This window comes from Salmo salar, chromosome ssa05 (genome assembly GCF_905237065.1).
Source record: "Salmo salar chromosome ssa05, Ssal_v3.1, whole genome shotgun sequence".
NCBI lineage: Eukaryota > Metazoa > Chordata > Actinopteri > Salmoniformes > Salmonidae > Salmo > Salmo salar.
The window spans coordinates 59,989,340-60,013,412 of NC_059446.1; the positions used below are offsets into that span (position 1 = coordinate 59,989,340).

The 24,073-nt window shown below is 44.7% G+C and overlaps 1 protein-coding gene and 1 pseudogene across 5 annotated transcripts in view; both read right to left on the minus strand.

The window, feature by feature from the left end:
- Nucleotides 1-20,126, minus strand: part of LOC106605338 (sterol regulatory element-binding protein cleavage-activating protein) — a 34,642-nt gene extending 14,516 nt beyond the window's left edge. Inside the window, exons 1-8 of one of the 5 annotated variants that reach the window (XM_014200843.2) lie at nt 19,988-20,126; nt 9,579-9,773; nt 6,152-6,272; nt 5,766-5,923; nt 5,435-5,655; nt 2,356-2,634; nt 1,131-1,257; nt 187-299 (exon numbers count right to left, since the gene is read on the minus strand). In XM_014200843.2, coding sequence (XP_014056318.1) covers nt 187-299; nt 1,131-1,257; nt 2,356-2,634; nt 5,435-5,655; nt 5,766-5,923; nt 6,152-6,272; nt 9,579-9,700 — 1,141 coding nt within the window. In that variant the 5' untranslated portion in view covers nt 9,701-9,773; nt 19,988-20,126. Of the gene's footprint in view, nt 1-186; nt 300-1,130; nt 1,258-2,355; nt 2,635-5,434; nt 5,656-5,765; nt 5,924-6,151; nt 6,273-9,578; nt 9,774-10,028; nt 11,296-11,351; nt 11,688-12,441; nt 13,272-19,601; nt 19,958-19,987 lie in introns of those variants that run through there. The other 4 variants (XM_014200842.2, XM_014200839.2, XM_014200841.2 and 1 more) reach the window with 4 other exon arrangements.
- Nucleotides 20,127-20,299: 173 nt separating this feature from the next.
- Nucleotides 20,300-23,805, minus strand: LOC106605252 (elongator complex protein 6-like; annotated as a pseudogene).
- Nucleotides 23,806-24,073: the final 268 nt, after the last annotated feature.

Sequence of the window (24,073 nt, forward strand, 5' to 3'; positions counted from 1 at the left end):
TCTGGATAAGAGCGTCAGCTAAATGACTAAAATGTCAAAGTAACCTTAAAATAGCACTTGTCCTCATGGGGACATGGGAAATGTCCCTACGAGGGAGAATTTTCCTTGCTTCACTATCCTCGTGGGGACTTTTGGGGATTGTAGGTCCCCACAAGGATAGAAGAACCAACCCACACACACTCTTACCCTGAGCGATGCGTAGTTTGACCTCCAGGTCAACAGGGGTGGACACCACAGACTTGGTGAGAACCAGGACGTTCTCCAGCCCTATCACCACCACCAGATAGGGGAAGATCTCACTGACAGAGAGAGAGACACAAGCAGAGACAACATGATTACAAAGCTGTTGTGAATAATACTTCATAATCTCATTTGAGTAACCAGTGCTCTCAGAGTGCTTATTCGTGGATAAGATGATAGATGCAAGTTTGGATGTTAGGGTGGGAGAGAGGTCAGGTTTTTCAATTTGATTCATTTGATTGTCGTCAAATTGTCGCACAAATAAAAAAACAGGTTAAAAATAGAAAACGGGACATTTAGCAGACAAGAGTAGGGATGATGAAAGAGAGGAGGGCCGATTGAAGACAGACCAGGTTTGACAGACAGTAAACCAGAGATATGCTATCATTACACGTGAAGATAAGGGTTGGAGGTCAGTACGCAACAAAACTACCCCGCAGAAGATAAAGACCAAACACACGTGTTATTACTTCAACAGGCTTTATTGTGTGGCCATTGTGTCAATATGCACGACAGTGGGTATGTAGGTCTATGTGCGTGTGGACCCTGGAATCTTGATTGATGGTTGGTGAGATTTGGATGGTGTGAGATGGTCACGCCATCCTCTACATTCCAATAAGCTGGGTGTGATTGGCCAGGTACGCCACATCAATATCTATCCCCGCCCTCTTAAGAATCCCTCCTCCCCTTTGAGTCCACATCTGTTGCCCTTGGTAACACAGTCCCCTGTCACTCACTGTACATTAACGTCTGCAGTCCCACAGTAATCCATACAGATCAATGAGCAGGAGAGGGTCAGGGGCTTTTAGGTTGAGAATGTGTGTGTGTGTGTGTGTGTGTGTGTGTGTGTGTGTGTGTGTGTGTGTGTGTGTGTGTGTGTGTTTTCTTACCCTCCATTGAGTGTGGGCGTCAGGCCGAACAGGGTGCAGAGCCCCACAGACATAAGCAGAGAGCTGAGCACCGTTACCACGGCAGCCAGCGCCAAGCCCCATTTTGACTTCACCATGTCAATCTTACCTGGAGAGAGGAAGAAGTAGAGTTAGCACAGAGTCTACACACACTGGGAGGAAAGAGTTAACATAGACAGAGTCTACACACACTGGGAGGAAAGAGTTAACATAGACAGAGTTTACACACACTGGGAGGAAAGAGTTAACATAGACAAAGTTTACACACACTGGGAGGAAAGAGTTTACATAGACAGAGGCTACACACACTGGGAGGAAAGAGTTAACATAGACAAAGTTTACACACACTGGGAGGAAAGAGTTTACATAGACAAAGTTTACACACACTGGGAGGAAAGAGTTTACATAGACAAAGTTTACACACACTGGGAGGAAAGAGTTAACATAGACAAAGTCTACACACACTGGGAGGAAAGAGTTAACATAGACAAAGTTTACACACACTGGGAGGAAAGAGTTAACATAGACAGAGTCTACACACACTGGGAGGAAAGAGTTAACATAGGACTCTGTCTAACACCCACACTACAAAGAAGAATGTCTCTGAGCATGAGAGTTTATGCAGCTTTTAGTTGAAATGAGGTTTGTGCACAGAACATATTGCATGTGTGTGCCAGCATATTGTTGGTGTTGGCACACATTGGTGAGTCTTATCATGGTAGATTATTATGGTGGACTACAGTGTTCCTGTGTAGGAGATTATCCCTGGACTAGACAGGAACAGCCTTGGCTAGGACTCAAACACACACACACACACACACACACACACACACACACACACACACACACACACACACACACACACACACACACACACACACACACACACACACACACACACACACACACACACACACACACACTAATCTGGACCTTGGCTCTGTGGCCTTGACTGGGCACAATATCCGAGAGAAAACGAGAGGCCCCCAAAGCAAGACATTCGACTTCAGCATTTCATTTGAAACCAATTTCCCCCCACCGGCCTTAGTAATGGGATACATTACCTCAATGACGAAGGGATGGGAAGAAGGATGCATCTTTAACTAAATGAAACTAAGCCAACTCTTTCAGATCAGCGCAGATGAAGGGAAGCTCTTTAGACTATTGAGATGCCCCCGTGGCGCCCAGACTCCAGTCAGAGACTTACGTGTGGAGAAGTAGATGTAGGCGAACAGTATGATGTAGGTGGTGACCAGCGGGATGAGCTCGGCCATGCCTATCTCCTCCTTGAAGTGCACGTGCACCATGTGGTCCTCGCGCAGGCTGCAGTTCACCGAGGGGTGCAGCTGGAGGAGACGCGCCCGCAGGCTAGACAGGAACCTGGCGTCGTAGCTGCCCAGGACCATGGTGATGGTGTAGGTGACCACCCTCTTCCTGCTGTACAGACTCACCCCTGTGTGTTTCACCGGGACGCCAAACAGCAGGTCTAACAGATATCACACACACACACACACACACACACACACACACACACACACACACACACACACACACACACACACACACACACAATTACCAGTCTGCCTGACACTAGTTGGGTATGAGTATGTGAGCAGTGAGGAGCGTGCCCAATTTGACTGGAGCACGGAGCGAGATTCCCAAAAGGCTGGAGCGTCGGCCATCTTGCCCGCTCTAATTCCGCTCCAAAAAAGTAGCGCTCACTTCAGGAGCTCAGGGCATGTCCAGCCCACCATGCATTTGTAGTCTACTTGTGTGCTGCTATAGCCCCATGCTTTAGCGACAGCCATGGAGTTCACTAAAGATTTTTTATAAAGAAACTGATAAAACACACAGGTGCAAAATCATGGCGACTTACAAAGATGAGGACCAGGAGCAAGAGAAGGAGTTTGTTGATGTAATGTCTACAACTAGAGAATCATTGTGGAATCTGAAAAGACACGTATCCCGAAAGCATGACAGTATGCTTACTACATCCACATGCTAAAAGAAAGGAACGAGGTTTGTAGATAACTAACTGTGTCATTGTAGCAAAGTATTTATAAACCAAAAAATCTGTTCCCTTAATAGAGATAAATTAGGCCATAAATATTTTGTCCCAATAGGCCTGGTACATTCCCACTTTCAAGGAGCTTTCCGTTTTCATTGGGTTATTTTGCCTAAAAACCTTTAGGCCTATCTATAGAACATTTTTAAAACAACTCTACATCTCAGCTCAGCCTGGCAAGAGTGGCCAAAAGGGTGTTTATCATCCCCAGTGGCTCTGCAGGTGTAGAGAGGATATTCTCAGCTGCTGGCCTGCTCTCCAGGCACCATCGCATGAGTCTGAACCCACAGACTGGCGTGTATTCAAAACATTTATTAAAAGGCACTGTAGACAGACTAATAAGGCATTTTTCATTTTGTTTGTATTTAATTCTAAGTAAGTCACAGCCTAAATGCCAAATTGATAGACTATAATGATTTAATACAACTAAATGTTGTATGTCCCTATCAGCCTGGTGTTGTATTCACAAATGCTTCACAATGTATTTCTTTGTAGGCTACAGCCTTGAAATAATTGAAATAATACAGCCTAAATAATTTGTTCCTTCTTAGTCTCCCTGTCTGGCTCCTGACCTATTTAGAGTGTTTATATACGGTTTAATATGACATGTAGCCTATTTGGAATGATGTTCACTTCTTACATTCACCTTCTCATGTTTATTCAAACACCTTTCATTCAAATCCATATGGTTTGGTTTCAATACTTAAAAAACAATTGGTACAGTGCCTTCAAAGCTCATCACTAAGCTAACGAGCCTGGGACTAAACACCTCCCTCCGCAACTGGATCCTGGACTTCCTGACGGGCCGCCCCCAGGTGGTAAGGGTAGGTAACAACACATCTGATCCACGATGATCCTCAACACGAGGGCCCCTCAGGGGTGCGTGCTCAGTCCCCTCCTGTATTCCCTGTTCACCCATGACTGCATGGCCAGGCACGACTCCAACACCATCAATAAGTTTGCAGACGACAGTGGTAGGCCTGATCACCGACAACGATGAGACAGCCTATAGGGAGGAGGTCAGAGACCTGGCAGTGTGGTGCCAGGACAACAACCTCTCCCTCAACGTGATCAAGACAAAGGAGATGATTGTGGACTACAGGAAAAGGAGGGCGGAGCGCGTCCCCATTTTCATCGACAGGGCTGTAGTGGAGCAGGTTGAGAGCTTCAACCCCTATTCCCCCTCGGAGACTGAAAAGATCTGTCATGGGTCCTCAGATCCTCAAAAAGTTATACAGCTGCACCATCGAGAGCATTCTGACTGGTTGCATCACCGCCTGGTATGGCAACTGCTCGGCCTCTGACCGCAAGGCACCACAGAGGGTAGTGCATATGGCCCAGTACATCACTGGGGCCAAGCTTCCTGCCATCCAGGACCTCTATACCAGGCGGTGTCAGAGGAAGGCCCTAAAAATTGCCAAATACTCCAGCCACCCTAGTCATAGACTGTTCTCTCTGCTACCTCAAGCAGTACCAGAGCGCCACGTCTTGGTCCAAAAGGCTTCTTAACAGCTGCTACCCCCAAGTCAAATGGCTGCCCAGACTATTTGCATTGAACCCCCCGCCTCCACCTTTATGCTGCTGCTACTCTCTGTTTATTATCTATGCATAGTCACTTTACCTCTACCTACATGTACATATTACCCCAATTACCTTGACTAACCTGTGCCCCTGCACATTGACTCTGTACCGGTACCCCCTGTATATAGGCCGTCACTGTAAATAAGAATTTGTTCTTAACTGACTTGCCTAGTTAAATAAAAGGTTCAATAAAATACAAATAAGTAAATATTGCCTCGCTACTGTTATTTTATTGTTGCTCTTTAATTGTTATTTTTCACTAGCAAATACTTTAACACTTATTTTTCTTATAACTGCATTGTTGGTTAAGGGCTTGTAAGAAAGCATTTCACTGTAAGGTCTACATCTGTTGTATTCGGCGCATGTGACAAATACAATTTGATTTGATTAGTAGATCCAAGTAGTCACAAAAATAGACGGGTGTTGGTTAAATTGTGATTTTAATGAATGGAGCGAATTTGCCGCGGGTTTTTAGTGGAAAGGACATGGAGGGTAAGCACCACTCCATTAGCGACGAGCGGCTTGCTCACACGCTCTGGTTGGGGCTCAATGAGCATTAGCCAAAGGGATACAAAAGGATGCTTCCTTTGCTCTGCCCTCCATTTACCTCACCCCTCCCTTCCCTTCCTGCCCTCTCTACCTCTCAGTGTGGCCGAGGTGTGCAGTCCTTTGGGTTCGTGCTGGTGGACGGTCTTCAGCAGGTCGGGGTCAGAGTCAAACAGCTCCCGCTGGTTCTGCCAGTAGTTGCCGGGGGAGACCAGCAGACAACCGTGCTCTGGCAGCACTGTCTGCATACGCCGTAACCCCGGCAACAGGTCCGTCACCTGCAGGCAGAGCGCCTCCAAGCTCTTGACCCCAGAACTGCAAAGAGACGAAAGGTAAGTCCGGTCAAGTCAAGGTGCATTTTAAAAAGGTAGAGAAAGCTAGAGGTGGGGGAGAGACAGTGGATGTGCGTGTGTAGTTTCCCATACCCGTCGTTGTGTACATGGTTGCGGATCTCCTCCAGCAGGCTGAATACGCGGCCCAGTGGGGAGCGGAACACGTCCACAGGGACCAGCGTACTGTCCCAGGGAGACACTGCTGCCTTCACCAGGACCTGCTGAATGTAGGCCACCGGAGGACCCCGATACTGGAGGAACAGAGCCATAGAGGGTTTTGAAAAACATGGCAGAGAAACAGATGAGTTACTTATTTTACAGTCCCTTTTTCAGCTGGTATTTCAAAGAACTAACTACCTGGTACCAAATGGTACTTAGTGGTGTTGGTTTTACAGATCATGATACTACAAATGTACCATGTAAACAGTCAAGCCATGTAGGTACTGTAAGCGGGGTGATCTTTTGACCATGAGTCTTACCCAGTCAGGCCGCTCGCCGAGGTCTCCCTGGGGCTCATGGGAAGGGACGGTGTAATCTCGGACCCGTGTGGTGAACTCCACCGGCCCGGTCCCCGGGAGAGGCAGCCGCAGCAGGGGGTAACTGAGAGAGGGGGAGAGAGCGATGACATGGGAGAACATGGGAGTGGAGAATAAGTGACAGTGGGGTCCGAATATTAGTTACAGGCCTGAGTATTGTGAATTATTATCCCAGCAATAAAATACACACCCTCTACCAAAATGATAATTTCCTTACAGTTAAATGTACACTGAACAAAGATAAACGCAACATGCAACAATTTCAAAGATTTTACTGAGTTTCAGTTCAAATAAGGAAATCAGTCAATTAAAAAAAATTCATTAGGCCCTAATCTATGGATTTCACATGACTGGGAATACAGATATGCATCTGTTGGTCACAGATACCTTAAAAGAAACGGTAGGGGCGTGGATCAGAAAACCAGTCAGTATCTGGTGACCATTATTTGCCTCATGTAGCAAGACATCTATTTAGCATAGAGTTGATCAAGCTGTTGCAAAGTTGCTGGATATTGGCGGGAACTGGTACAAGCTGTCGTACACATCGTTCCAGAGCATCCCAAACATGCTCAATGGGCGACATATCTGGACAGTATGCAGGCCATGGAAGAACTGGGACATTTTCAGCTTCCAGGAATTGTGTACAGATCCTTGCAACATGGGGCTGTGCATTATCATACTGAAAAATGAGGTGATTGCGTCGGATGAATGGCACGACAATGGGCCTCAGGATCTCATCACGGTATATCTGTGCATTCAAATCGCCATCGCTAAAATGCGATTGCGTTCGTAGTCTGTAACTTATGCCTGCCTACACCCTAACCCCACTGCCACCATGGGGAATTCTGTTCACAATAGCAAACCACTCGCCCACACAACTCCATCTGCTGGTACAGTTGAAACCAGGATTCATCCGTGAAGAGCACACTTCTCCAGCGTGCCAGTGGCCATCTAATGTGAGCATTTGCCCACTGAAGTTGGTTGCGATGCTGAACTGCAGTCAGGTCAAGACCTTGGTGAGGACGACGAGCACGCATATGAGCTTTCCAGAAACGGTTTCTGACAGTTTGTGCAGAAATTCTTCAGTTGTGCAAACCCACAGTTTCATCAGCTGTCTGGGTGGCTGGTCTCAGACGATCCCACAGGTGTAGGCCAATTGCACGCTCCCTCAAAACTTGAGACATCTGTGGTATTTTGCTGTGTGACAAACCTGCACATTTTAGAGTGGCTTTTTATAGTCCCCAGCACAAGGTGCACCTGTGTAATGATCATGTGGTTAATTAGCTTCTTGATATACCACACCTGTTAGGTGGATGGATTATCTTGGCAAAGGCAAAATGCTCACTAACACAGACGTAAAGAAATGTGTGCACCAAATTTGAGAGAATTTCAGGGATCTTTTATTTTAGCACATGAAACCAACACTTTACATGTTGTGTTTATATTGTTGTTCAGTATAATAATACATGTGTATATAAGCATCCCTGAGTGTGCAAGTGTGTGAATGTCTGTGTAAGAGAGAAAAAAAGAAGTCGGTGCCACTGCCTCCCCTGTCCTTTGTTGGCAGATTTAGCATTAACTAGAGACCGACACCCCTGCTTCCCTGGGAAGAGGTTGGCTCTTACCAAACACACTGAGATTTACAAGATTTAGTAGACCGATACACTCGCACGTGCACAATTGCACGCCCCACACACAGACACAGGAACAAACACACACACATACTTAATGAGAAAAGGATTGAAGGGGTTTAGCGCTTAATATGCATGTCGATACCATATCCACTCATGAATGTGTGTTTGTAAAACATGAGTCTACTAATGCCCACTAATTCCACCCTAATGCAAGAGTAAGTAACTACAACCTTTCATCCCAGGTTGTCATCGTCTTCACTCAACCATTCTCCTAGAAAGGACCACTTTCTAGGGCCCATTTGCCCTGCGAACAAACTCATTTTAAATGAGGAAAAAAACAAAGAAAACCAAAAAGTGCATTAAGTTCAAGGTCGCCTCCAAAATTCATGGAAAGCTACGAGGCTACTGAGGCAAAGACAAACAGCCAGAGTGACAGTGCTGCATTTGTCTGTCTGTCAGGCCATTGGGTACACTTTACCACGACTGGAAATGATGACGACAGCCTGGCAATACTGTAGCAAAGGGATGAATGTAGGTACAAATTTGGAGGACGCCAACCATAACCAGTTAAAATCTCTGTGCCACCTAGTTCTATAAAAATCCGGACCTTGTGAGTGGAAATCTATAAAGTTGAAGCCCACTTCCATAGACGAGCAAAAGCATTTCAAACCTCTTGAATAATTAACTGAAGATTCCAACAGGTCACTGGGAAATAGATTTTCAGGTGAGGACTGAACACACTGACACGTTTCTGGGTGTTCTACACACTAAACACTGTCAAAACTGACTCAGTATCCTGACCTGCAACACATCAATATGTGCAGTTTGCATAGTTCCAAAGTATAGTACAAGAAATCAAATATTTTTGGTCACATACACATATTTAGCAGATGTTATTGCGGGTGTAGCGAAATGCTTGTGTTTTTTTAATAGTGATGTGACAGACAGTGTTGCTCAGTATCTAAGTGCTTAAACACTCTTTCATCCTGCTTCTTTGGCAGCCTGTCAGGCCTGGGGCCACGGGATACAGATTTCTCTTTGAGGACACTACACCCTCTCTCCCGCTCGCTCTCCCTCTCTAAGGTCACTGTACTGCCACAAAGGGCTTTTGTTTTGCAGCAGGAGCCCCCACCTCCTGGGAGGCAGATGGAGGGCCAGGAACACACAGATAGGCCTACTCTCCAGGGGTCACTTTCTCACAGCCCTCTGCTGTGTCTCTCTTTTTAACTCTGCTTCCACCCCTTTAATTCCCTGCACTCAGTGCAGCTGTCAGCCAGCCGTGCTTTTGGCACTGCTGCTTCCACGGTTCCATGCTGTACCGAATTCGTTCCATCCTGTCCTGACTTCTCATCTGTGACCTTTCAACTGTGACGGGGTTGACCTCTAATGTGGAACTCTGAGGTGGAAAAGGGTGTGTTCTGTTCCGAGTGCCGATTTATGTGTATGGCTATGGCCGTTTCATTTAGTTGACTGGGTTTGCAGGTCCTGCTCCTTTTTCTCCCAGCTCTGTTGTTTACCTATGTTTTTAATTTTCATCCATCCGCTTCTCTTCTACTGACCTACCATCTCACCTCTGCCCATGTGGATCAAAAAAATACATACAATCCTTTCAAAACCTGCCATAAACGTGTTCAGAGAAACCAGTACAAGAACTCTCACATATAATCTCTTGAAGATGCACACGCCCATCCCCAGAACCCCCTTCCCTCATAGACACTCCCCTTCCTCAGACGTACCAGCAGGCGAGAATACTGGCGGATGTGAAGAGGATGATGGGCACCGGATAGGAAGCGCAAAGCAGCCCATGGCGGTAAAACGCCGCCGAGATCTTCTCTCGCAGCCGCTCTCTCACCGTCATCCTGGGGGGCGGGGTCAGCTGCCGGCCATCGGGGGGGCGGGCGAGGACGGAGTGCCGTGGGGCATCCAGGGACCTAGGGAACCACAGAGACGAGAGGTGTGGGTTAATACAAACTCAGAGATACCATGGTTGGGGTCAATTCAAATGGAATGCAGTCAATTCAGGAAGTGATTTGAATTGAAAATTAACAAATGGAAAAAGCTTTGAATTAAAGCATTGGACATAGGTGGCCTTTTTTAAATTATTGAATTGGAATTTCAGTTTACTTCCTGAATTGACTGCCTTCATTTTGAATTGACCTCAACCCTGGAGGATACTCGTCACTCACCACAGAATCAGCTGCTGATGAATGTAGCCTGTGTTCATGTTGCTTTGGACGAGTCTGCCTTATTACCAATTTATTACACAAAACACCTCAAACCCATATATGGTCACACACTGCAGAAACCAAAGAAAAGCCCTCACTAACTCCCTGTCCTATCAGAAACACCAGAGATATCACGTCTACATTTCCCATCCCTAACACCACCACAAGATATTTGGTCCTACCCGTCCGTCCCAAGTACAACCTTCATTTAGAGACAACCTTACCAGATTGGCTAGGCTACATCACAGTACCTTCTAACCCCAGACAAACGCAGCCCTGCCACAGCATCGATCTAGCTAGTCTAGTTACTATCCCAGACAAACTCAGCCCTGCCACAGCATCTATCTATCTAGCTAGTCTAGTTACTATCCCAGACAAACTCAGCCCTGCCACAGCATCTATCTAGCTAGTCTAGTTACTATCCCAGACAAACTCAGCCCTGCCACAGCATCTATCTATCTAGCTAGTCTAGTTACTATCCCAGACAAACTCAGCCCTGCCACAGCATCTATCTATCTAGCTAGTCTAGTTACTATCCCAGACAAACTCAGCCCTGCCACAGCATCTATCTACTAGCTAGTCTAGTTACTATCCCAGACAAACTCAGCCCTGCCACAGCATCTATCTAGCTAGTCTAGTTACTATCCCAGACAAACTCAGCCCTGCCACAGCATCTATCTAGCTAGTCTAGTTACTATCCCAGACAAACTCAGCCCTGCCACAGCATCTATCTAGCTAGTCTAGTTACTATCCCAGACAAACTCAGCCCTGCCACAGCATCTATCTATCTAGCTAGTCTAGTTACTATCCCAGACAAACTCAGCCCTGCCACAGCATCTATCTAGCTAGTCTAGTTACTATCCCAGACAAACTCAGCCCTGTCCCAGTTGCATTTCTTTAATCGGAAAAGGTGCCTTTCTGTCCCAGTACCTGTTCAGGGGGAGGTTGGCTGCCTCTCACGCTCTCTCGTGCCTGTTTGGCCTAAGTCCTCCAAAAGCACCGGATTTTAAAGGTTTCGCGGAGACCCATGGCTTTAAAGAACAGAGCCCTATTTCAGGCACCACAGCCAAAGTGTGACCGACTGGCTCAGCTCTACCCCCTGAGAACTCTGGAAACATTCCTAGGGGAATTTAGCCTACCTCTGGAGCGGCTTGATCTTCCACTATAAATACTCTATGTACAGTAAACACAGCAGGCAGCACAACACACACACATACCAACACAATGGCTAGAGGGTAAACCGACGGTTGAATTTAATCAGAGGCCTCGAGTGCCGTGACTCACCCCATTTCTACTTTGCTCTACATATTGACCTGATATCTAGCCTGTAGGTCCCAATATGCCCTGTTCGTCCATCTCCTCAGTCCTTCCCTGGTGTTGTGGTGCAGGAAAGCGAGGCCTGAGTTGGCAGGTGCTCAACAACATCTCCGTCAGTGAGTTAATCCGGGATAGGAAACTCCACAATGAGGCTCACAGGTCTACGCCCCCACCCTCTCTACCTCTTTTTCCCTAGTCTCTCCATCCTGCAGCTACACGGGTGAGGCAGACATAACTGGTAACACTGTACACACATCAGGCAGGCAGTCAAGTCAGTCTGCACATGACAGTGAGTTTTTAATTTTAATTTTATACCTTTATTTAACTAGGCAAGTCAGTTAAGAACAAATTCTTCTTTTCAATGACGGCCTAGGAACAGTGGGTTAACTGCCTTGTTCAGGGGCAGAACGACAGATTTTTACCTTGTCAGCTCGGCGATTCGATCCAGCAACCTTCCGATTACTAGTCCAATGCTCTAACCACTAGGCAACCTGCCGCCCCAGTCATCAGCGCATACCTCAGACTATGAGGCTTTTTAAGACAAAGAAAATGACTGACCCAGCCAGCAATACAACAGAGACTTTATGATGCCAAATCTTGAGACATGTGCCACTATGGAGTCCAGTAGCCCAGCTCAGGGAGGGAGCTGCAGTTTACCTTCAGTAGGCCTACCTGCCTAACCACTCATACAGAAAACAACACAGCTTCTGACAAAACAGAGCATGTCATTATGTTCCAAAAGCACTTGTGCAAGAACATCAGGGACGAAAATGCCTCCCAAAACCATAAACCTCTTTTTACATAGTAGCCCGTGTGCGCACTGTAGACATGTTTTTCTAGTTGCAAGTTCCCAGGAAATGAAAATAAGATTATAATTTAAATGGTGCGTACAGGTAGGCTACATTTTCCAACAAATGTGCAGACACGCTTCTCTCAGAAACATGTTTGCTAGCTCATGGAGGAATTGGTAACAGAGTTACACAAGACTAGGCTTAAGATTTCATCATATGCTGCTCTGAAGAAGAGTGTGCCTGAAGTAAACCAAATAAATGCTTACCTCCTAACGACGCTTCCTAAAATCCCCAGTTTGAAGGCATCGTTGGATCCTATACAGTCCATTGCCATGATCCACACCTGTGTAAGGGGTCTTAAAACCCAAAGTAAAAAAGCTAAGACTCCTCGCAAGTAGCACCATAAAAGCAGGGATTTTAGGCTGCATTGAGAAGCAGCAAGATTGTATTTCAGCTCCCTTCTCCCATAGTGAACTGAGCACTTGCTCCTCAGCTCTAATGCACCATAACTGTACAGACCATTCTTGAGTCAATGTCAGCTGGGACTAATGCCTGAAGGCTTTATTGCGACAGCTCATTTACAGCCAACCATTTACAAACACACAGGGAGCAAATTGGCCCAGTCAATCAGTAACCACTATTATGTCATCGAAAATGGCAAAAACCCGGTCCAAAAACTACAATGAAAACGTTGAGTGACCCGTCACAAAGGCTTTAGTGATGAGACACAATGAACATTTAAATGGAAAATCAGTGGGCCTATGTGTATTGTGCAACAACAACAAAAAACTCCTTAAGATTCACATACTGAGTTGAATAAAATATCAGCTTTTTTTTAAAGAAAATTGTATGTAACGTGAATGTGTGGGCGTGTGTGGTTTAAACATGCATGAAACATACAGTAGGTGAATGAATGTGAGAAGTGTAAAAATGTGAAAGTGCACAGAATGTCAATAAGTCTATATTTGACTGAGTTTCGAATTTGGACGGCAGATGGTTTTACTTCAACCATCAAGTTTTAAGCAAAAGAATACATTAAACACACACACACACACACACAGTACCAGTCAAAAGTTTGGACAACTACTCATTCAAGGGTTTTTCTTTATTTTTTACAATTTTCTACATTGTAGAATAATAATGAAGACATCAAAACCATGTAATAACACATGGAATCATGTAGTAACCAAAAAAAAAGTGTTTAACAAATCAAAATATATTTTACATTTGAGATTCTTCAAAGTAGCCACCCTTTGCCTTGATGACATATTTGAACACTCTTGGCACTCTCTCAACCAGCTTCACCTGGAACGCTTTTCCAATAGCCTTGAAAGAGTTCCCACATATGCTGAGCACCTGTTGGCTGCTTTTCCTTCACTCTGCGGTCCAACTCATCCCAAACCATGGGTTGAGGTCGGGTGATTGTGGAGGCCAGGTCATCTGATTCAGCACTCCATCACTCTCCTTTGTCAAATAGCCCTTACACAGCCTGGAGGTGTGTTGGGTCATTGTCCTGTTGAAAAACAAATCATAGTCCCACTAAGTGCAAACCAGATGGGATGGCGTATCACTGTAGAATGCTGTGGTAGCCATGCCGGTTAAGTGTGCCTTGAATTATAAATAAATCACTCGCAGTGTCACCAGCAAAGCACCCCACACCACCTCCTCCATGCTTCACGGTGGGAACCACACATGCGGAGATCATCCATTCACCTACTCTGCGTCTCACAAAGACACGAAAGTTGGAACCAAACATCTCAAATTTGGACTCATCAGACCAAAGGAAAGATTTCCACCGGTCTAATGTCCATTGCTCGTGCAAGTCTCTTCTTCTTATTGGTATTATTAGTAGTGGTATCTTTGCAGCAATTCAACCATGAAGGCCTGATTCACGCAGTCACCTCTGAACAGTTGATGTTGAGATGTGTCTGTTACTTGAACTCTGTGAAGCATTTATTTGGGCTGCAATTTCTGAGGCTGGTAACTCTAATGAACTTATCCTCTGCAGCAGAGGTAACTCTGGGTCTTCCTTTCCTGAAAAAAGAGCCAGTTTCATCATAGCGCTTCATTGTCTTTGCGACTGCACTTTCAAAGTTTTTAACATTTTCCATATTGACTGACCTTCATGACTTAAAGTAATGATGGACTGTTGTTTCTCTTTGCTTATTTGAGCTGTTCTTGCCATTATATGGCCTTGGTCTTTTACCAAATAGGGCTATCTTCTGTATACCATACCTTGTCAAGAGACAACAGATTGGCTCAAAGGCATTAAGAAGTTAAGAAATTCCACAAATGAACTTTTAACAAGGCACACCTGTTAATTTAAATGCATTCCATTCCAGGTGACTACCTCAGGAAGCTGGTTGAGAGAATGCCAAGAGTGTGCAAAGCTGTCAAAGGCAAAGGGTGGCCAATTTGGAGAATCTGAAATATAACAAATATTTTGATTTGTTCAACACTTTTTTGGTTACTTCTTGATTCAATGCGTTTTTTGATAGTTTGGATGTCTTCACTATTATTATACAATGTAGAAAACAGTAAAAATAAAGAAAACCCCTTGAATGAGGTGTCCACTCCAAACTTGTTACTAGTACTGTGTACACACACACACACAGTTGAAGTCAGAAGTCATTAAATCTCATTTTTCAACCACTCTACAAATTTCTTGTTAACAAACTAGTTTTGGCAAGTCGGTTAGGACATCTACTTTGTGCATGACACAAGTCATTTTTCCAACAATTGTTTACAGATTATTTCACTTATAAAACTCACTGTATCACAATTCCAGTGGGTCAGAAGTTTACATACACTAAGTTGACTGTGCCTTTAAACAACTTGGAAAATTCCAGAATATTACGTCATGGCATCATTTGAGTCAATTGGAGGTGTACCTGTTGATGTATTTCAAGGCCTACCTTCAAACTCAGTGCCTCTTTGCTTGACATCATGTGAAAATCATAAGAAATCAGCCAAGACCTCAGAAATAAAATTGTAGACCTCCACAAGTCTGGTTCATCCTTGGGAACAATTTCCAAACGCCTGAAGGTACCACGTTCCCCCGTTACAAACAATAGTACGCAAGTATAAACACCATGGGACCACGCAGCAGTCATACTGCTCAGGAAGGAGACACGTTCTGTCTCCTAGAGATGAACGTACTTTGGTGCGAAAAGTGCAAATCAATCCCAGAACAGCAGCAAAGGACCTTATGAAGATGCTGGAGGAAACAGGTACAAAAGTATCAATATCCACAGTAAAACGAGTCCTATATCGACATAACCTGAATGGCCGCTCAGCAAGGAAGAAGCCACTGCTCCAAAACCGCCATAAAAAAAGCCAGACTACGGTTTGCAACTGCACATGGGAACAAAGATCGTACTTTTTGGAGAAATGTCCTCTGGTCTGATGAAACAAAAATAGAACTGTTTGGCCATAATGACCATCGTTATGTTTGGAGGAAAAAGGGGGATGCTTGCAAGCCGAAGAACACCATCCCAACCGTGAAGCATGGGGGTGGCAGCATCATGTTGTGGGGGTGCTTTGCTGCAGGGGGACTGGTGCACTTCACAAAATAGATGGCATCATGAGGGAGGAAAATTATGTGGATATATTGAAGCAACATTTCAAGACATCAGTCAGGAAGTTAAAGCTTGGTCGCAAATGGGTCTTCCAAATGGACAATGACCCCAAGCATACTTCCAAAGTTGTGGCAAAATGGCTTAAGGACAACAAAGTGAAGGTATTGGAGTGGCCATCACAAAGCCCTGACCTCAATCCCATAGAAAACTTGTGGGCAGAACTGAAAAAGTGTGTGCGAGCAAGGAGGCCTACAAACCTGACTCAGTTACACCAGCTCTGTCAGGAGAAATGGGCCAAGATTCACCCAACTTATTGTGGGAAGCTTGCGGAAGGCTACCCGAAACATTTGACCCAAGTTAAACAATTTAAAGGCAATGCTAGCAAATACTAATTCAGTGTATGTAAACTTCTGACCCACTGGGAAGGTGATGAAAGAAATAAAAACTGAAATAAATCAATCACTCTCTCTACTATTATTCTGACATTTCACATCTTAACATAAAGTGGTGATCCTAACTGACCTAAAACAGGGAATTTTTACTAGGATTAAATGTCAGGAATTGTGAAAAACTGAGTTTAAATGCATTTGGCTAAGGTGTATGTAAACTTCCGACTTCAACTGTATATGCACAAAACACATACTGAACAAAAATATCAACACTACATGCAACCATTTCAAAGACTTTACCAAGTTACAGTTCATAAGGAAAACAGTTCATTTAAATAAAATGATTAGACCCTAATCTATGAATTTCACATGACTGGGAATACGGATATGCATCTGTTGGTCACAGATACACTACATGACCAAAGTATGTGGACACCTGCTCGTCAAACATCTCATTCCAATATCATGGGCATTAATATGGAGTTGGTTCCCCCTTTGCTTCTACAACACCCTCCACTCTTCTGAGAAGGCTTTCCACTAGATGTTGGAACATTCCTGGGGGGAGCTGGGGACTTGCTTCCATTCAGCCACAAGAGCATTAGTAATGTCGGGTATTGATGTTGGGCGATTAGGTCTGGCTCGCAGTCTACATTCCAATTCATCTCAAACGTGTTCGATGGGGCTGAGGTCAGGGCTCTGTGCAGGCCAGTCAAGTTCTTCCACACCGATCTCAACAAACCATTTCTTTATGGACCTAGCTTCGTGCACGGAGGCATTGTCATGCTGAAACAGGAATGGGCCGGCCCCGAACTGTTACCACACAGTTACTAGCACATAATCGTTTAGAATGTCATTGAATGCTGTAGTGTTAACATTTCCCTTCACTGGAACTAAGGAGCCTAGCCCGAACCATGAAAAACAGCCCCAGACCATTATTCCTCCTTCACCAAATGGGTGTGGCTGAAATAGCCAAATCCAGTGATTTTAAGGGGTGGCCACATACTTCTGTGTATATATAGCGTACATTTTAAAAAAAAGTTAGGGTGTGGATCAGAAAACTGGTCAGTATCTGGTGTAACCACCATTTGCCTCATGCAGCACAACATCTCCTTCGCATAAAGTTGATCAGGCTGTTGATTGTGGCCTGTGGAATGTTGTCCCACTCCTCTTCAATGGCTGTGCAAAGTTGCTGGATATTGGTGGGAACTGGAACACGCTGTCGTACGCCTTGATACAGAGAATCCCAAACATGCTCAATAGGGTGACATGTCTGGTGAGTATGCAAGCCATTTTCAGCTTCCAGGAATTGATTACAGATCCTTGCGACATGGGGCCGTGTATTATTAAGCTGAAACATGAGGTGATGGCAGCGGATGAATGGCACGACAATGGGCCTCAGGATCTCGTCACAGTATCTCTGTGCATTCAAATTGCCATCAATAAAATGTAATTGTGCTCGTTGTCTGTAACTTATGCCTGCCCATACCATAACCCCATCACCACCATGGGGCACTCTGTTCACGTTGACATCAGCAAACCACTCGCCCACACGACACCATACATGTGGCCTGCGGTTGAGGCCGGTTGGACGTACTGCCAAATTCTCTAAAACAGAATCTCTCTGCTTATGGCAGAGAAATTAACATTAAATTCTCTGGTAACAGATCTGGTGGACATTCCTGCTGTCATGATGCCAATTACACACTTCCTCAAAACTTGAGACATCTTTGGCATTGTGTTGTGTGACAAAACCTGCACATTTTAGAGTGACCTTTGGTCCCCAGCACAATGTGCACCTGTGTAATGATCATGCTGTTTAATCATCTTATTGATATGCCACACCTGTCTGGTGGATAGATTATCTTGGCAAAGTAGAAAAGCTCCTAACAAGTAAGCGAACAAATTGTGTGCAGAACATTTGAGAAATGTGTGCATATGGAACATTTATGGGATTTTTAATTTCAGCTCATGAAACCAACACTTTACATGTTGCATTTATATTTTTGTTCAGCGTAGATGCTCTTTCAGACATTGAGCCTGTTTATGTGAAGAGAAGTAGATCTTACAGAGTAGTAGGCAACCCTGTTCTGTTTCAGGCACCACACCTGACCTGATTGATCAGTTCAGTGATTGCCTAAATTCAACACACCTGGTCTTCCAGGTCGGTTAAATCAAAAACATGAAGTGCTTGCGGCACTCCAGGACCAGGGTTGCCTAACTCTGTTCTAAAGGGTGATGCTTTGTCATTACTGTATCTGTACTGCACGATCACTGTTTCCCTCCTCTACAGCTGCTCAGATGGCACAAAGTGGGACAAAAAAAAAACCCACCCAAGACATAATCGCCCCTCAACCCTCTCAATTAAATCCTCCTGGTCAATCTCAATGGGCAGAGAAATCCCAAATACAGTTACTTAATGTGTAGGTGTTGACCAATCAAATTGCATTTGGTCAACGTTAACCAACTGGTGTGGCGCAGCTCTGTAACAATATAAATCCCCAGACAGAAAAGTTTATTTTAATTTGGTATCAATTAGAGATAGCAGTAGTACTAATACATAATTCAGAAACACAGTCACCCTCGTCTGTGCACAGTAGGTAAGGATGGTGATGCAACGCCGTAAATATCCCTACACGTGATCTCAATCAAATCAATTGTTTCAAAGTTTGCCCAATGCTTAGATTAATAATTAATTAGATGGCAGAAAACAATTTATTCACCCACGCGAACAAACTTTACAGGCCTGCCGAGGGCGCGCTGTCGGCTGTCAAACGAGTCACCAGTAGCGTTAGCTTTAACAGGTGCTAACGTTACTTAGCGAGTTAACATTAACGAACACAGGGCAACTTCACTTGAATTCCACTACCTAGCCACCAGCTAGTCGCCATTTACTTTCGTATTACCATTTACACCCGAAACGACCAAAAACGATGTTAATCCATAATTCTGCAACATGGAACGTTGTAAAATCAGCTTCAACGTTTGAATCAAGCTTAACGTCGTTAGCTAGCTTCTACTGTTAGCAGATATGGTAAATGCTTGCTAACACATTGCTGAACGATGCCAACCAACACCAGCAAGGTATCCATGACAGCAAGGCAGGGTTGTTGACCTTACGGTGATAGTAGGGCGGGCAGCTAGGAATTAGATAATCACATTAGCGTTGCCGAGTAATGCCAGTGACATCGTCTGTCAATAGCTATTAGTTAAGCGAACTTGGCTGGCTAGCTTCTACTACCAAAAACACCTAACCGCGAGTCCCGCGTTCATACCCCCCCGCCAAACCCAGAGTTCTACCCTAGGTCGAACAAATATCTTCAACCTTGGTTCTACGCGTCCGACTTCGTTAGTTAGCTTAGATGGTCGCTTTGCTAACTAATCGAGTAAATTAGCTACCTAAATGAACACACCAAAGCTAACGTTAGCTAGTTGACTAGCTAGCTACTACGTTACACTTGCCTGGCTGAATAACTTTCTCGTGTCTTCGTCGATAGTGCTGGTCCTGCTATCGAGGAGCTAGTCGTGTACCGTCTTAACCTCGTTATTCTAGTATCTTGGATTTAGCTAATTTAACTGGAAAAACTGACTACATCAACAGAACCATGTCACTACTTTGTTTCAGCAGCAGCGTGAATTGTCGACCTCTCACCCTTTACTTCATCCAAGACAGGAAAGCATGAGGATATAGCGACACGCGCTGGATATATTACTGTAAACCACACAGTATTTTACCTTCATGACCAACAACGCCCACACTGGTGTTTGTCTTAAATGTGATGTTTTTGTTGTTGTATAACACAAGTCCAACCTAGTTAGGTCAGTTCCCATGTCGCTTGAGAAATTACCTATTCACCCAGGCTTCCTATGTCAGCTTTGCAATACATGTGTCCGGTTGGTTCTAATGCAGAAATCCAATGTTCAATTCAATACCACATCTCCAGTTCAAAACTGATCCCAACCTGTTTCATGACCATAATCCAGCACCTTGGTTCTCCTAAATTGCAAACCTCCCCGCCTGTGTGTTGAGCCCATAGAGATAGATAGATGACTCATCTTTCTAGTTGTGCCATTACAACGTCTATAACAGCATTGGCAGCTCCATTGAGGCAATCTCCATTTTGATGTAGTCCATTTTCTTCTTCGAGATTGGCTGATCCCTCCTGATGACCCGGTTGGACATGATTCCAACAAAGTCACCAGGAGGGATCAGCCAATGAAGTTGGAAGTTCCATGAGGTTGACTACTTTAAAATGTTGGAAGCCCAATGGCCCAATAGCTGCCCATGCTAATACAGCCTTTTGGCCACTAGAGGCCTCTATCATTCTCTGTTTGAGCTCAGAGAGCCATGTGACAGAGGTGAGGGACTGGAGATCGACACTGGGAAGGGAAGCAGAAAGGAGCCATCGAGGGCTTAAAGGAGTACACTGGATGTCCCCCTGGCAAAAAAAGGAAGCCCCCTTGTCGTGGACCTTGTACTGGAAGAGTTTCTTCTGGGTCTGCTGCCTGTCACATTGTCCTCGCCAGCACACTTCCACCTGAAACACACACAGTACGGTTCAGCTTAATGCGTTTAACAGTTCTCTTTTTTTCCACTCTCACACACAAAGAATGTAATCCATCTGACTTGTCCGTGGATGTCCCTGCAGTAGCCGGTGGGGAGACCCTGTACTTGGAGAATGAGGATGGACTGGTGTATAAGGCCCCTCAGCAGCCTCTCTGAGCGTTCATCATCACTCTTCTTCTTCTGCCTCACATCGCACCAACATCACCATGTTGCCCTGCAGATCAAAGAGAAAAGGGATAGTAGATAGAGGGATGTGTGTGATTATTTTAACGGAGACAGACAAAAGAGACAGTGAGCTTGTGATACCGTGCGCCTCCCATGTCACACCACTCATCCGCACACTCCACTAGCTTCCAGCCGAAGCTCGCATCCACTACAAAATCATGGTACTTGCCTACGGAGCAGCAAAAGGAACTGCCCATCTCTACCTTCAGGCTATGCTCAAACCCTACTCCCCAACCCTGTAAATAGCCCATCCAATCTACATCATCCCCATACTGTATTTATTTATTTATCTTGCTCCTTTGCACCCCAGTATCTCAACTTGCACATTCATCTTCTGCACATCCTACCATTCCAGTGTTTAATTGATATTGAAATGACTTTGCCACCATGGCCTATTTATTGCCTTGCCTCTCTTATCCTACCTCATTTGCACATGCTGTATATAGATTTTTCTACTGTATTATTGATTGTATGTTTGTTAATTCCATGTGTAACTCTGTTGTTGTATGTGTCGAACTGCTTTGCTTTATCTTGGCCAGGTTACAATTGAAAATGAGACCTTGTTCTCAACTAGCATACCTGGTTAAATAAAGGTGAAATAAAAATAAAATTTAAAAAAACAGGGCACTCTGTTCAGCTTCCTCTGGTCTCTTGGCCCTCCCACCCCTACGCCACAGCAACTCCCGCTCATCCCAGTCCAAGCTCTTCTCTGTCCTGGTACCCCAATGGTGGAACCAGCTTCCCCCTGAAGCTAGGACAGCAGAGACCCTTCCCATCTTCCGAAAACATCTAAAACCCTACCTCTTCAAAGAGCATCTTAAAACATCTAAAACCCTACCTCTTCAAAGAGCATCTTAAAACATCTAAAACCCTACCTCTTCAAAGAGTATCTTAAAACATCTAAAACCCTACCTCTTCAAAGAGTATCTTAAAACATCTAAAACCCTACCTCTTCAAAGAGCATCTTAAATCATCCCACAGCCCCCACCGCCCTTCCTAATTTGAGGAAAAATGTACTTACCATGACTGTAATGTGGTTGTCCCACCTAGCTATCTTAAGATGAATGCACTAACTAAGTTGCTCTGGATAAGAGCGTCTGCTAAATGACTCAAATGTAACTGTAAAATGTGATAGACTGTATTATCTGGCCTGCAGCTCGGAGCAGACAGTGGCTCTGCAGTAATGACTGAAGTCCAGTGCTGCCCCAACACTGACCCCCAGACTCAGGACCACACTGAGGTCATCCACCAGGAGCACAGGGGGACCCCACTCCTCACCTCCACCTACTGCCGACCTTACATTGTCCCGCAGTCATATAGACCCCGCAGGCCAGAACTGGGATCTCTGTGGAGGTGGAGGGGAACAGAGAGATGGAGAAAGATTGAGGGGCGAGGGATGAGAGACAAAGAAAGAAAGGGGACATAGAGGAGGAGATAAATTAAGGGGGAAGAGATATTTTCAGATTCATATTATCATTAACTGCTTTGATTACATCAGAAAAAAAGGTGTATGAGTGTGTCAAACAATACAGGCCGGATTCCCGGAACCAGATAAAGTCTATGATATTCTAGGACCAAAATGCACTTTCAATGGAGCTTCTGCACTGAATGAAAATGCTTTTTAGTCCAGGAGTAGGCTTGATCAGAGTCAACGCTACAGACAGGTACCTGAGGAAGTCCACTGCCCGGGTTCCTTTGCTGGACTCCCCCTGAAGCAGTACCCCCAAGCATTCCTTTAGTCCCTCTATGAACACCAGCTGCCCTTTCTCCCTTGCCTGGGCCAAACTCACACCCTGATTAACATGGAGCACAGTGAAAGAACCCATACAACATGTAGTTAATACATCTTCACCAGGCAACAGCAAACCATACACAACTGTAAAGACACATTTACTTGCACAGTATGTATAAGAGTGGCTGGGGGAAAGTTTAACCCAGCGTTTTGGAGGATAAGTATACTCACCAACCGTTGACTGATTGCACTGTAGTGACTGAAGGACTGCACAAGACCCAGGAAACACACCTTACAGCCTGCTGTAAATCACACAAACATTTTTGAGCACGTCTGGCCTCACCAGATTTAATTTTTGATCACTTATGAGAGTGCATCAAAGTAGTACACAACTTGGCCCCATATGTTCCTTCTATTACTGACTGTCATTGTTTTTCACATAACACTACAATCAACAGCAATAATAGAGGGCACGGTGTTACGCACAAGTTTCAGTCAACTAGACATCAGCCCACTCACATAAATCCTCACCTCGTAAATAAAAAGAGAGGAAATTGTGAATGAGGAAGGACGCGTCTGTCTGTTTGTCAGACACCAAGATAAACTCTCCCTGCAGTGAACAGACATAAATCCACAAATGTTAGGATTAGGCATAGGGCTTTAAATTGGTAACGTTTAGGGGTGAGGTTAGGGTTACCGGCTTGAAGTTGTCGGGACTAGTATTGAGAATACTGCTGAGCTCTGCAAACATCTTGAGAAGGGATGAAGACTTCTCATACGAATCTTTGGGATGTCTTCTGGTGAGTTGCTATCTTACCTAGTTAGCTAGATAAATACTAACATCGATTGATATAAATTACTTTATTAATAACTAGCTAGAAATCTTAACCAATGACTCTATATATGAACGCTTAACACTCCCAGGAAAATACATTTAGCTAGCGCAGACTGCCGAGAGAGGCTATGAAGTTGGCTAGATTGTTGACACGAATTTTAGCGTTATCCAGGACAAATCCCAACAGCTCAGAGTATTTTTTTTTAGTCAATAATAACCACATTGTTTAAAACAATTCCACATTCATAGCTATTTCATTTTCTGAATGTTTGTTGTGGAAAAAGTAGCATGGGTGCATGACCGTAGTTTCTACTGCACGAAGACAGGGACAATCTGAGCATGTGAAAAGCGTTTCGAGTTCTTCCTTGATGAGGTTTAACGGCGGTTGGCATCCAATAAATGTTGCATTACCGCCACCTACTAGACTGGAGTACAACTACCTTATACTTTGAAAAAATAAACAAATACCTTACCATCTAACACTACACTCACAAAAAAATCCCTCTACTCCACTATTTAAATCTATTTAGTCCTACCTCAGGCCAACAACCTGAAAGGATGGGACACCACCACTT